Source organism: Callorhinus ursinus, unplaced genomic scaffold (genome assembly GCF_003265705.2).
Source record: "Callorhinus ursinus isolate GAN/ISIS: 27379988/994484 unplaced genomic scaffold, GSC_fseal_2.0 scaffold45, whole genome shotgun sequence".
In the NCBI taxonomy this organism is placed as follows: domain Eukaryota; kingdom Metazoa; phylum Chordata; class Mammalia; order Carnivora; family Otariidae; genus Callorhinus; species Callorhinus ursinus.
The window spans coordinates 4,496,871-4,511,421 of record NW_027397107.1 but is presented as its reverse complement, the minus strand read 5'-3'; the positions used below and the strand labels follow the sequence as shown (position 1 = coordinate 4,511,421).

At 41.5% G+C, this 14,551-nt stretch overlaps 1 protein-coding gene across 4 annotated transcripts in view; it reads left to right on the top strand.

Moving 5' to 3' along the window:
- Positions 1 to 14,551, top strand: part of PDE8A (phosphodiesterase 8A) — a 157,354-nt gene that overhangs the window by 89,029 nt on the left and 53,774 nt on the right. For all 4 annotated transcript variants that reach the window (XM_073882214.1, XM_073882213.1, XM_025893231.2 and 1 more), the window contains exon 6: positions 2,215 to 2,303. In XM_073882214.1, coding sequence (XP_073738315.1) covers positions 2,215 to 2,303 — 89 coding nt within the window. The remainder of the gene's footprint in view (positions 1 to 2,214; positions 2,304 to 14,551) is intronic.

The following is a 14,551-nucleotide window of genomic DNA, read 5'->3' as shown; positions in this document are numbered from 1 at the left end:
TTCAGGATTTCAGGATGGATGGAGACCTGCTTGCTTCCTCAGTTGGACCTGGTGGCAGCCAAGCATTTGCTGACTAACATCTGAAAGGTTCAGGCTTGGTGTATCTCAGTGCTGGTTGTGCGTGAGAATCCCCTGAAAAGCTTCCTTAGAGAGTCTCTTTCAGGTGGTGTTGGGAGGGACCTGCACATTGGTATTAGTTTGTAAGATTGCAGGTAATTCTAATAGCAGCCCAGGGTTGAGAACCACCAGGTGGGGCCCAGCAAAGTGGGCGTGATAAAGGCTCTGGGAAAGCAAGGTTGAGTCAGCTCAGGAGTCCATAGGATTTGTGGCCTGGCCCCCCTGGTGGGATGGGGTAGGGAGAGGAGGCTAGCTGCTGTCAAAGGAGTAGGAGCGGCACAGCTGATTACCAAGCGTCCCTGGACCCGGTGCCCTTCTCTGCCCTCCATGCCTCGTGGAATCTTTGGGACATACTTGGAGAAGGGCTGGGAAGACTGGATGTTCCGAAGCAGAGCAGAAGTAGCGAGGGAGGGGCAGAAAGCAGGGGCAAGATGTTCTATATTGGGTCCCATGTGCTTATTTTGTAATTTCGATGTCTGCCTTTGGAGTAAAGAAGTTTGGATATACACATTCATACCCAGTGAAAAATCTGGTTGCGTGCCTGGGAGGCCATTTATAAATTCACACGTCTCCACATCCCAGGATCTCACCTGCAGAGCTGGTGAGGCCAGCCAGGCCCTTGGACAGCGCCAGTCCCCAGCCCCTTGTCTGCTGGCAGTGGCACAAGCGCTGTGCCCAGGAATCTCTCCCTGTTCCTGCCCGGTCAGCAGTAGGCGCCCTTGCGGGTGGACAGCCTTCTCCAGGGTTCTGTGGAGTCGGGGCTGACCAGGAACGGAGGGCTGGGCCAGCGCCCTCCTCCTCTCTCAGTAGGTGAGAGCTTGTAGGCCTGGCACCTCTCTGACTTCTGTGAGTGAGAAGGGCTATGTGTTGGCCTGTGGGTTAGGGACCACCACGCCCATGGCCAGCCATCCTTGCCTTCCGCCCTCCCCTCCCAGGGACACAGCAGTCTGCAGTTAGAGAGCTTTTGCCCGCTGCCTCACTCGGTTCTCATGGTCATCCACGGTAGCTACGAGCAGGATAGTCTTGTTCTGCAAGTGGGGAAGCCAGCCCAGGAGGGTTGGGGGCCTCATTTAGGGTCATATGGTTTATAAGGCATGAACCTGGGGCTGGGTTATTAGCTTGCTTGACACTCAGACAAGATCCTGATCACTGTTTAAATGGGGGGCTATTCACCTTCATTGTGGCAAAGGCAAGAGCTCTCTGAGGGGCCCATGTTGCAGATAGGTCTGGCGTTGGCTTGGAGGTGGTGGCCCGTAGAGGCCCTGCCCTGCCTCTTCAGCCTCAGCCGCCGCCTCTCCGTTAGAGTATCAGCCATGCATTGAGCAAGTGAAAGTGAGCGCCGGTCATAGAAATAGGGGTGAGTAAATGTTCCCAGATATTTCTTCTGCCTGAATGGAACCATGTGACAGAACACAGTGAGTTCTGAGATGTCTTTGTGGAATCCATAATTTGGTGGTGGAATGGGTCCACGCTTCTCAGAACTGCGTAATTTGCTTTGTGGTGCGGTACTTCCTTTATGTAAATGTTATTATACGAGGTAGTCATTGTCCACAGCAGTAAGAGTTGCTGGGCAAAGCCATGGCTCTGCCAGCACCTCTCACATGGAGGGCCATCCTTTGATGGCTTGGTTGAGCTGTGATTAGAGGTGAGTGTAGAAAAATATTGCCTGAGTGGGGGTTGTCTTTGTGAAATACTGGTGCAAAGAGAAGTGCAAGCGTGTGTTTGCTTACTATGAGCTTGAACAGCTGTAAGGAGGACGGCACACTGTGCTTGAATAAGGGAATATACTCTGGAAGTTAATATAAATAGGACTTTAATAAATTTCTTCCTTCTACATATTCTAGCCTCCGATAGTGACATGCAGACAACCAAAATCCTCTTACCTCAAACAAAGCATTCTTAAGCCCTGCCTTCTTAAAAGTTAATTTGATACCCACAGGTTTTCATCTCTCAGTTCTTGTTTATCACTAAAGATGATGTATTTTTTAGATTTCGGTTACCCGCTTGAAAAGTCTGTTGAAAAGTTACTTTTATTGATAACATATTAATTTAAAGATGCACATTTGTTTATCCACAACAACTCCCTTCTCTTTGTAGAGGTATGTGGAAAACCCCAGCCTCATGGCCTGTTACAATGAACTGCTCCAGCTGGAGTTCGGAGAGGTGCGGTCCCAGCTAAAACTCAGGTAATTAATCCCACCACTTCTGTAATGCCCACGTCACACCACACAGGGCAGCTTTGCAAGTGAGGTCTTGGGTTGTGGCTCTTTAGGCTCTAACTGACCTCCTGCTGAAATGGAAGGGGGTGGTGACCTGGCAACTCTCCTGATCCAGACTCTTGGTGTCTGCCTGGGTGTCTAGCAAGTGGTTACTTTAGTGATGGGAGACTCACACTTAAAGATGGGGCTCCAAAAGAATCATAAATGAAAAAGCAAGCTGTAAAAGTATATACTGAATTATCTGTTTAGTTTTTTACGGGAAAAAAAAAACTTGTATACATACACCCAACCTATTAATACTAGTTATCTTGGCTAGGTGACATGTTTTCTTCTCCACAGGTAAGCATTTTATAGTTTGCTCCTGAGCAACAGTTTTTTGTTTTTTGTTTTTTGTTTTTTTTTAAGTGAAATGAGTAGAAACCTAGTTCCTCGTACAATAGGAAAAGCAAAAAATTAGTAAAATTATATGAGTTTGACAGAAGGAGAAAAAAATCAGCAGCTCTTTGTCATCCTAGGTTTCCTCCGTGAGTGGTCTGCTGTTCTTTAATATTTCCAGGGATCAAGGGGAGAATGAAATCACTCTTTATATGCCCAGGGCAGAGATAAGGGGGTCAGGCCTTGGAGGAGGAAGATTAGTAGGGACCACCAGCACAGCGTTCCCCATGCAGGGAAGGAAAGTACTTCACAGACCAAAGGAAATGAAGGTTGAGGTAGCAGAGAAGTTCTGGCGAGCAGACATGTTTCAAGGCTAGTAAAGTGTCCAAAAGTTTTGTTGCTGGATTTTGCCAGGAAACTGAGGTGGATGGCTGCCTTGAGGCCTGCTCCTCCGTCACTCCGGATGCAGGCTGACTGCAGCATCCCTCCAGTGAACTAGGCTACCGACCACTCTGAGATTGTAAAGCGGGATTTTGGAGCAGTCAGTGATGCTAGAGCTTATTTGGTCCCGTCAGGATGCAGCAGCTGACACCCAGGGAGATTAAGTGCGTTAGATCTGAGACCTTACAAGCAGCACACAGCACAGGGAATCCTTCAGGTTGTAATCAGCCTTTTCCAAACTGCAGTCATTGTCTCTCCTCCAAATCTAACTGTAACTTTGGACCTTTTCTTCCTGAATACCTTAGCTTAGTGAATACAGCATTATCTCCCCTGTGGTCCTAGACTGAAACCACTGTGTCTCCTTCACACAGCCCTAACCAGTCATTCACCCAGTCCTGTTGATTTTGCTTCCTGAGTATCTGTGGAATATGCCCACTTATCTTCCTCTTTAGGCCACTCTTTTCTCCCTCTTTAGGCCACTCTTTTCTCTTACCTGGATTATTGAACCATCAGTTAGTCTCCCTACATCTTTCTTGACTCCTCCTTGTCATTGTCCACACCACAGTAACATGCAACTCCACTTGTGTGTCGGCTCTGCACCTCCCCATTGCCTTTTTTATTGTTATGTTAATCACCATATATTACATCATTAGTTTTGGATGTAGTGTTCCATGATTCATTGTTGTCCATAACACCCAGTGCTCCATGCAGAACGTGCCCCCTTGAATACCCATCACCAGGCTAACCCATCCCCCCACCTTCCTCCCCTCTAGAACCTTCAGTTTGTTTTTCAGAGTCCATTGTCTCTCATGGTTCGTCTCCCCCTCTGACTTACTCCCCCTCATTCTTCCCCTCCTGCTATTTTCTTCTTTTTCTTTTTTCTTAACATATGTTGCATTATTTGTCACAGAAGTACAGATCTGCGACTCAACAGTCTTGCAAAATTCACAGCACTCACCATAGCACATACCCTCCCCACTGTCTGTCACCCAGCCACCCCATCCCTCCCACCCCCCACCACTCCAGCAACACTCAGTTTGTTTCCTGAGATTAAGAATTCCTTATATCAGTGAGGTCATATGATACGTGTCTTTCTCTGATTGACTTATTTCACTCAGCATAACACCCTCCAGTTCCATCCACGTCGTTGCCAATGGCAAGATCTAATTCCTTTTGATGGCTGCATAATATTCCATTGTGTATATATACCACTTCTTCTTTATCCATTCATCTGTCAATGGACATCTTGGCTCTTTCCACAGTTTGGCTATTGTGGACATTGCTGCTATAAACATTGGGGTGCACGTACCCCTTCGGATCCCTACATTTGTATCTTTGGGGTAAATACCCAGTAGTGCAATTGCTGGATCGTATGGTAGCTCTATTTTCAACTGTTTGAGGAACCTCCATACTGTTTTCCAGAGGGGTTGCACCAGCTTGCATTCCCACCAACAGTGTAGGAGGGTTCCCCTTTCTCCACATCCCCGCCAACATCTGTCGTTTCCTGACTTGTTAATTTTAGCCATTCTGACTGGTGTGAGGTGGTATCTCATTGAGGTTTTGATTTGGATTTCCCTGATGCCGAGCGATGTTGAGCACTTTTTCATGTGTCTATTGGCCATTTGGATGTCTTTGGAAAAATGTCTGTTCATGTCTTTTGCCCATTTCTTGATTGGATTATTTGTTCTTTGGGTGTTGAGTTTGATAAGTTCTTTATAGATTTTGGATACTAGCCCTTTATCTGATATGTCATTTGCAAATATTTTCTCCCATTCTTTCGGTTGTCTTTTGGTTTTGTGGACTGTTTCTTTTGCTGTGCAAAAGCTTTTTATCTTGATGAAATCCCAATAGTTCATTTCTGCCCTTGCTTCCCTTGCCTTTGGCGATGTTTCTAGGAAGAAGTTGCTGCGATGGAGGTCGAAGAGGTTGCTACCTGTGTTCTCCTTTAGGATTTGGATGGACTCCTGTCTCACGTTTAGGTCTTTCAACCATTTGGAGTCTATTTTTGTGTGTGGTGTAAGGAAATGGTCCAGTTTCATTCTTCTGCATGTGGCTGTCCAATTTTCCCAACACCATTTGTTGAAGAGACTGTCTTTTTGCCATTGGACATTCTTTCCTGCTTTGTCAAAGATAAGTTGACCAGAGTTGAGGGTCCATTTCTGGGCTCTCGATTCTGTTCCATTGATCTATGTGTCTGTCTTTGTGCCAGTACCATACTGTCTTGATGATGACAGCTTTGTAATAGAGCTGGAAGTCCGGAATTGTGATGCCGCCAGCTTTGCTTTTCTTTTTCAATATTCCTCTGGCTATTCGGGGTCTCTTCTGGTTCCATACAAACTTTAGGATTATTTGTTCCATTTCTTTGAAAAAAGTGGATAGTATTTTGATGGGGATTGCATTGAATGTGTAGATTGCTGTAGGTAGCATTGACATCTTCACAATGTTGGTTCTCCCAATCCATGAGCATGGAACATTTTTCCATTTCTTTGTGTCTTCTTCAATTTCTTTCATGAGTATTTTATAGTTTTCTGAGTACAGATCCTTTGCCTCTTTGGTTAAATTTATTCCTAGGTATCTTATGGTTTTGGGTGCAATTGTAAATGGGATCGACTCCTTGATTTGTCTCTCTTCTGTCTTGTTGTTGGTGTATAGGAATGCCACTGATTTCTGTGCATTGATTTTATAGCCTGCTACTTTACTGAATTCCTGCATGAGTTCTAGCAGTTTTGGGGTGGAGTCTTTTGGGTTTTCCACACACAGTATCATATCATCTGCAAAGAGTGAGAGTTTGACTTCCTCTTTGCCGATTTGGATGCCTTTGATTTCTTTTTGTTGTCTGATTGCTGTGGCTAGGACTTCTAATACTATGTTGAATGGCAGTGGTGATAGTGGACATCCCTGCCGCATTCCTGAGAATGATATTGAGAATGATATTCGCTGTAGGTTTTTCATAGATGGCTTTTATGATATTGAGGTATGTACCCTCTATCCCTATACTCGGAAGAGTTTTGATCAAGAAAGGATGCTGTACTTTGTCAAATTCTTTTTCTGCATCTATTGAGAGGATCATATGATTCTTGTTCTTTCTTTTGTTAATGTATTGTATCACGTTGATTGATTTGCGGATGTTGAACCATCCTTGCAGCCCAGGGATAAATCCCACTTGGTCGTGGTGAATAATCCTTTTAATGTACTGATGGATTCTATTGGCTAGTATTTTGGTGAGAATTTTTGCATCCATGTTCATCAAGGATATTGGTCTGTAATTCTCCTTTTTGATGGGGTCTTTGTCTGGTTTTGGGATCAAGGTAATGCTGGCCTCATAAAATGAATTTGGAAGTTTTCCTTCCATTTCTATTTTTTGGAACAGTTTCAGGAGAATAGGTATTAATTCTTCTTTAAATGTCTGATAGAATTCCCCTGGGAAGCCATCTGGCCTCAGGCTTTTGGTTCTTGGGAGATTTTTGATGACTCCTTCAATTTCCTTAGTGGTTATAGGTCTGTTCAGGTTTTCTATTTCTTCCTGGTTCAATTTTGGTAGTTGATACATCTCTAGGAATGCACCCATTTCTTCCAGGTTATCTAATTTGCTGGCCTAAGTTGCTCATAATATGTTCTTATAATTGTTTGTAGTTCTTTGTTGTTGGTTGTGATCTCTCCTCTTTCATTCATGATTTTGTTGATTTGGGTCATTTCTCTTTTCTTTTTGATCAGTCTGACCAGGGGTTTATCAATCTTGTTAATTCTTTCAAAGAACCAGCTCCTAGTTTCGTTGATCTGTTCTACTGTTCTTTTGGTTTCTAGTTTATTGATTTCTGCTCTGATCTTTATGATTTCTCTTCTCCTGCTGGGTTTAGGCTTTATTTGCTGTTCTTTCTCCAGCTCCTTTAGGTGTAGGGTTAGGTTGTGTTTTTGAGACCTTTCTTGTTTCTTGAGAAACGCTTGTATTGCTATATACTTTCCTCTCAGGACTGCCTTTGCTGTATCCCAAAGATTTTGAACAGTTGTATTTTCATTTTCATTGGTTTCCATGAATTTTTTAAATTCCTCTTTAATTTCCTGGTTGACCCATTCATTCTTTAGTAGGATGCTCTTTAGCCTCCATGGATTTGAGTTCTTTCCGACTTTCCTCTTGTGATTGAGTTCTAGTTTCAAAGCATTGTGGTCTGAAAACATGCAGGGAATGATCCCAGTCTTTTGGTACTGGTTGAGACCTGATTTGTGACCTAGGATGTGATCAGTTCTGGAGAATGTTCCATGGGCACTAGAGAAGAATGTGTAATCCGTTGCTTTGGGATGGAATGTTCTGAGTATGTTTGTGAAGTCCATTTGGTCCAGTGTGTCATTTAAAGTCTTTATTTCCTTGTTGATCTTTTGCTTAGATGATCTGTCCATTTCAGTCAGGGGGGTGTTAAAGTCCCCCACTATTATTGTATTGTTGTCAATGTGTTTCTTTGCTTTTGTTATTAATTGCCTTATATAATTGGATGCTCCCATGTTGGGGGCATACATATTTACAATTGTTAGATCTTCTTGTTGGATAGACCCTTTAAGTAGGATATAGTGTCCTTCCTCATCTCTTATTACAGTCTTTGTTTTAAAATCTAATTTGTCTGATATAAGGATTGCCATGCCAGCTTTCTTTTGGTGTCCATTAGCATGATAAATGGTTTTCCACCCCCTCACTTTCAATGTGGGGGTGTCTTTGGGTCTAAAATGAGTCTCTTGCAGACAGCATATTGATGGGTCTTGTTTTTGAATCCAGTCTGATAGCCTGTGTCTTTTGATTGGGACATTTAGCCCATTTACATTCAGGGTAACTATTGAAAGGTATGAATTTAGTGCCACTGTATTGCCTGTAAGGTGGCTGTTACTGTATATTGTCTCTGTTCCTTTCTGATCTATGCTGCTTTTAGGCTCTCTCTTTGCTTAGAGGTCCCTTTTCAATATTTCTTGTAGGGCTGATTTCGTGTTTGCAAATTCCTTTAGTTTTTGTTTGTCCTGGAAGCTTTTGATCTCTCCTTCTATTTTCAATGACAGCCTAGCTGGATATAGTATTCTTGGCTGCACATTTTTCTCATTTAGTGCTCTGAAGATATCTTGCCAGTCCTTTCTGGCCTGCCAGGTCTCTGTGGATAGGTCTGTTGCCAATCTAATATTTCTACCATTGTAGGTTACATATCTCCTCTCCCGAACTGCTTTCAGAATTTTCTCTTTGTCTCTGAGACTTGTAAGTTTTACTATTAGATGTTGGGGTGTTGACCTATTTTTATTGATTTTGAGAGGGGTTCTCTGTGCCTCCTGGATTTTGATGCCTGTTTCCTTCCCCACATTAGGGAAGTTCTCTGCTATTATTTGCTCCAATATACCTTCTGCCCCCCTCTCTCTTTCTTCTTCTTCTGGGATCCCAATTATTCTAATGTTGTTTTGTCTTATCGTATCACTTATTTCTCGAATTCTGCCCTCGTGATCCTGTAGTTGTTTATCTCTCTTTTTCTCAGCCTCTTTATTTTCCATCATTTGGTCTTCTATATCACTGATTCTCTCTTCTGCCTCATCTATCCTAGCAGTTAGTGCCCCCATTTTTGATTGCACCTCATCAGTAGCCTTTTTGATTTCGACTTGGTTAGATTTTAGTTCTTTTATTTCTCCAGAAAGGGTTTCTCTAATAACTTCCATGCTTTTTTCAAGCCCAGCTAGTATTTTTAAAGTCATGATTCTGAACTCTAGGTCCGACATCGTACTAATGTTTGTATTGAGTAGGTCCGTGGCTGACGGTACTACTTTTTGTTCTTTTTGCTGAGGTGATTTTTTTCGTCTTGTCATTTTGTCCAGAGGAGAATAGATGAATGAGAGAACAAAATGCTAACAGGTTTACAACGTCCCCAGCAAATATACTGTATACAAATCAGAAAAGACCTGAAACCAGGGGAAAAGAAAGGGAAAGAAAGAAAAAAGAAAGAGAAAAAAAGAAAAAGAAAAAAAAGATAAAAGCAAAAACAGAACAATACAAAAAAGCAGAATATGATCAAATATGATCAGGCTAGTGCATAGATCAGTGCCACACACTAGATTTTGGGCGTATTTTGGTCTGTTAGAAAAAAGTGCCTCCTAAAATTTTAAAGGAAGAAAGACATATATGTACAAAATAAGGGTCGATATAATGAAGGGATGGAAGATGACTGTAAAGATGAAAGTTATAAAAGATTTTATAAAAGAAATTGATAAGTTGTTTGAAAAAAGAAAGAAGATTTAAAAAAAAAAGAAAAAGGGAGAAAATGTGGTCAGGCAGGAGACTAGAACAAAGCCATACACTAGTGATTTACGGTATATTTTGATCTGTTAGAAGAAATTGTATCTCAAAATTTTAAAGAGAGAACAACTTATAAATATATGCCAAAAATAAGGGTAGCTACTATGAAGGGATAAAATATGACTCTAAAAATGAAAAATAAAAAATGTTTGTTTTAAAAAAGGGATTGATAAGATGTTGGTTGAAAAAGGGAAAAAGAAAAATTAAAAAAAAAAAACAGTTAAAAAAAGTAACTTTGATGAACTAATGAATCATGGTAAAAAAAAAAGCCATGAATTCTATGTGCAGTATTCCCCTAGCGCTGGAGTTCTCCCGTTCTCCTTGATCGGTAAACTTGGTCTTGGCTTGCTGGCTGTTCTGCTGATCTTCTGGGGGAGGGGCCTGTTGCTGTGGTTTCCATATGTCTTTGCCGGAGGCTGAATTGCCCCGCCCTTGTCGGTCTGGTCTAAGCAAGCTGCTCGGGTTTGCTCTCAGGAGCTTTTGTTCCCTGCAAGCTCTTGGTACAGCTTTGGAGGACCAGGGCGAAAATGGTGGCCTCCCAATCTCCACCCGGAGGAGCTGAGAACTCGGGGCCCCGTTCCTCAGTGCGTCCCCAGAGAAAAGCAGTCACTCCCGTCTCCCCGGTCTCTGGCCGAACTCCGTGCTCACCCGGCCTGTGATCGAGCGTTTCTATCTCTGGCACCCGACCCTGTGTGGAGTCTCCAAACCCAGCAGATCTCTGCGGTGCGTTCCCGCGCCGCTCCTCCCCGGGGGAGAAAGGGGAGTCTCCCCGGCTCTGCCGCTTGTTGGGTCCCTGCTGGAGGAGCAGTGGCCCGACTGGGCCGCGGATCACAGTTTATGGCAACCCCGAGCTGAGAGCCCGCACCTCGGCTCCGTCTCTGCAGCCGGCTTCCCCGCTCCGATCCCTGGGAGCTCTGCTGCACTCAGGCACCCCTGTCTTTCTGTGACCCCGAGGGTCCTGAGACCACACTGTCCCGGGAGGATTCCACCCCCCGCTTAGCCACTGCAGCGACGTCCCTCCGCGGAGCCAACTTCTCAAAGTTCCGATTTTGTGCTCCGCGGCTCTAGCACTTGCCAGAAGCGGCCGACGGAGGCCCCTCCCCCGCCATCTATCCTCCCGAATATTGCCTCGGATTCACTTCTCCGCATGTCCTACCTTCCAGTAAGTGGTCGCTTCTCTGTTCAGAGAGTTGTTGCTACTCTCCTCTTCGATCTCCTGTTGAGTTCGTCGGTGTTCAGAATGGTTTGACCCCTATTCAGCTGAATCCCTGAGACCAGAGGAAATCCAGGTCTCCTACTCCTCCGCCATCTTGCTCCGCCCTCCCCATTGCCTTTAAGGCAAAGTCCAAGCTCTAAGGTATGGCCTACACAGGTCTCTATGGTGCATCTTCTGCTTGCCTCTCTGTCCGCATCTGCCATCATGCCCTGCTTTGTTCTCTGCACCAGCTGGCAACCAAAGGGAAAAGTCCATTATCAAGGGCCATATGAAGATATGAAGGGAAGGGGGAGATGTGGGGCTAGAGAGCTGGGAGAAATCCAGACTTATTCTGCCGGATGTTAAAATGTGCTAACAAGCTATAAGAAGCACCTTTGTGTTATTGCTAGATCAGTTAACTGGAATGTAAAGTGTAGAAATAGACTTGAGTATATTTAAGAATTTAGCATATGATCAACATGGCAGCTTAAATCAACATGGAAAAGGGCAGACTTTTCAGTGAATAGAATTGTGAAAACTTGTTAACTGTTTGGAAGGAAAATTAAGTTATATCTTGATCTCACACTTAACCCCAAAATAAATTCCAGTGACTTAGAGACTTGATGTTAAAAAGTAGGGCTACATGAGTACTAAAAATATAAGTGAACATATGTAATTGGATGATGAAGTCTTTTTAAATTCAGCATGGCATAAAAGCCAGACTGGGTAAAGGAAGAGAGCCAGATTAAACACTATAAAAATGTTAAGCTTGTTTACAATTTCTTTTAAAAACCTTAAATAATGTTACATTTTTATATTTATTTTAAAGATTATTTATTTGAGAGAAAGCACACATGAACAGGAGGGTCAGACAGAGAGGGACAGAGAATCTTAAGCAGAACTCCCTGCTGAGCATGGAGCCCAATGGGGGGGGCGGGGCTCCATCTCACGATCCTGAGATCATGATCTGAGCCAAAACGAAGAGTCAGACACTTAGCTGACTCTGTCACCCAGGCACCCCAATAATGTTACATTTTTAGATAAATAACATACTGGGGAGAATATATCTGTAACATATAGGACAGACAGGTTAAAACCCAATAATGTAAAGAGCTTTGATGGATCAGTTGAAAAATGGAAACATCCAGTAGAAGAATTAAAAAGGCCGTGATCAGGCAGTTCACAGGAGATATTAATGGCCAGAAAATGTGAAAAGATAGATATTCGGCTTCACTAGTAATCAAAGAAATGAAAATGAGAATGATATACTGTTTTTTATTTACCAAATCTGCAAAAATTTTATAAAGAATGTTAAAACCAAGTAGGACTTCTCACAGATCCATCTACTCTAAGCCTGTTATATCAGAGTTGGGAACTTCTTTCTCATTGTTTTTTGATTTTTTTTTTAAATAACAGCTTTATTAATATATAATTCACATTTCATCACTTGATTTTTATATACCAAGAAATAAAAGCTAATTTTTATTGGCTAAGATGCTTTGTTTTGTTTAGTGAGATAGTTTATTAATACCAGGAATAATGTAAAAGTATTGCTATTGTTAGTTTCCTTAATTGTCTTTGCATTTTATGAACAAGTAGGCAGTTGCTTTCTTTTTTTTCATCTTCTGAGGCATATAAGAGAACTAAATTGGAAGCAACCTAAATGTCCAGTCATGGGGGATTGTTGAATAAATTATGGTATAACTTTAAATAGAACTGTGCCATTTCTTTTCAGCTTAAAGAAGTCCCTTTAACATTTTTGGTAAAGCTGATTTAGTGGTAATGAACTCCTTTAGCTTTTGCTTATCTGGAAAATTCTTTGTCTCTGACTGTTCTGAATGGCAGCTTTGTCAGGTGGAGTATTTTTGGTTGCAGGTTTTTTCCTTTCAGCACCTTAAATAAGTCATGCCACTCTCTTCTGGCCTGCAAAGTTTCTGCTAAAAAAAAATCTACTGATTTCTTCCAGCTGAAAAGAAATGGCACTAATTAATAATAAGAAAATACATGAAAGTAAAAATGTCACTGGAAAAGGTGAATATATAGTAAAGGTAGCAGATTAATCACTTATGAAGCTAGTATGAAGGTCAAAAGACAGAAGTAGTAAAATTAAGGAGAGCCACAATAATTAGTTAAGGGATACATAAAATAGCGTAAAATGTGACATCAGAAACAAAACGGGGTGTTAGTAAAAATGTATTTTTGGAATATGTTCAAATTTAAGTTTTTACCAACTTAAAATAGACTGTTAAATACATAGGACAATATATGTGAACTTCATGGTAACCACAAAGCAAAACTTACAGCAAATACACAAAAGAAAATGAGAAAGAAATCTAAACATAACACTAAAGAGAGTTATTAAACCAGAAAGAAAGAGAGAAAGAGAAGAAAGGAAGACAGGAACTACAAAAACATCCAGAAAACAGTGAACAAAATGGCAGTAAGTACTTACCCAATAATTATTTTAAATGTAAATAGATTAAATTCTCTGATCAAAAGGCATTATATTTGAATTAAAAATTAATTTTCAAAAAGACTCATCTGTGTGCCTGCCTACAAGAGACTCCCTTCAGAAGTAAGGATACACACAGAACAAAAGGGAAGGGATGGAAAAAGATATTCCATGCTGGAAACAAAAAGAAAGCTGGTGTAACTATATTCATATGAGACAAAATAGACTTTAAAACAAAGGCTGTAATAAAAGAAAGGAAGGGCATTACATAATGATAAAGAGGTCAACCCAACAAGAAAATACATTTAGAAATATATATGCATCCAACATAGGAGCACCAAAATATATAAAGCAAATATTAACAGACATAAAGGGAGAAATTGACAATATAATCATAGTAGGGGACTTTAACACCCCACTTAAATCAGCGGATAGATCATCCAGACAGAAAATTAATAAGGGAACATTGGCCTTAAACAGCACAGTAGACCAGATGAACTTAATAGATATATACAAAACACTTCATCCAAAAGCAGCAAGATACATATTCTTCTCAAGTGCACCTGCAACATTCTCCAGGACGGATCATGTTAGGCCGCAAAAGAAGTCTCAGTACTTTCAAGAAGATTGAAATCATAGCAAGCATCTTTTCTGACAACAGTGGTATGAAACTAGAAATCATTTACAAGAAGAATACTGGAAAAACCACAAAAATGTGGAGGATAAGCCAACATGCTACTGAACAACCAATGGGCCATCAAAGAAATCAAAGGAGGAATTTTTAAAAGTGCTCAGGAACAAATGAAGAAAGAAACATAACACCGAAATCTATGGGATTGCAGCAAAAGTGGCTCTAAAAGGGAAGTTCATAACAATACAGGCCTACCTGAAGAAACAAGAAAAGTCTCAAACAATAACACTTTACACCTAAAGGAACCAGAAAAAGAAGAACAAACAAAGCTTCAAAGTTAGTAGAAGGAAGGAAATATGATCAGGGCAGAAAGAAATGAAATAGAGACGAAAAAGATCAGTGGAACTAAATGCTGGTTCACAGAAAAGATAAAATTGACGAATCTTTAGCTGGACTCACCAAGAAGAAAAAAGAGAGGGCTCAAATAAATAAAATCAGAAATGAAAGAGAACTTAGGATACCACAGAAATACAAAGAATTACAAGAGACAATTATGTACAGTTATATGCCAACAAATTAGAAGAAATGGATGAATTCCTAGAAACAAAATCTTCTAAGACTGAATCACGAAGAGATAGAAAATCTGAATAGACCAGTTACTAGTAAGGAGATTGAATCAACAATCAAAAACCTCCCAACAACAGAGTCCAGGACCAGATGGCTTCATTGGTGAAATCTACCAAACATTCAAAGAAGAATTAATACCAGTTCTTCTCAAACTCTTCCAAAAAAACAAAAGAGGAGGGAA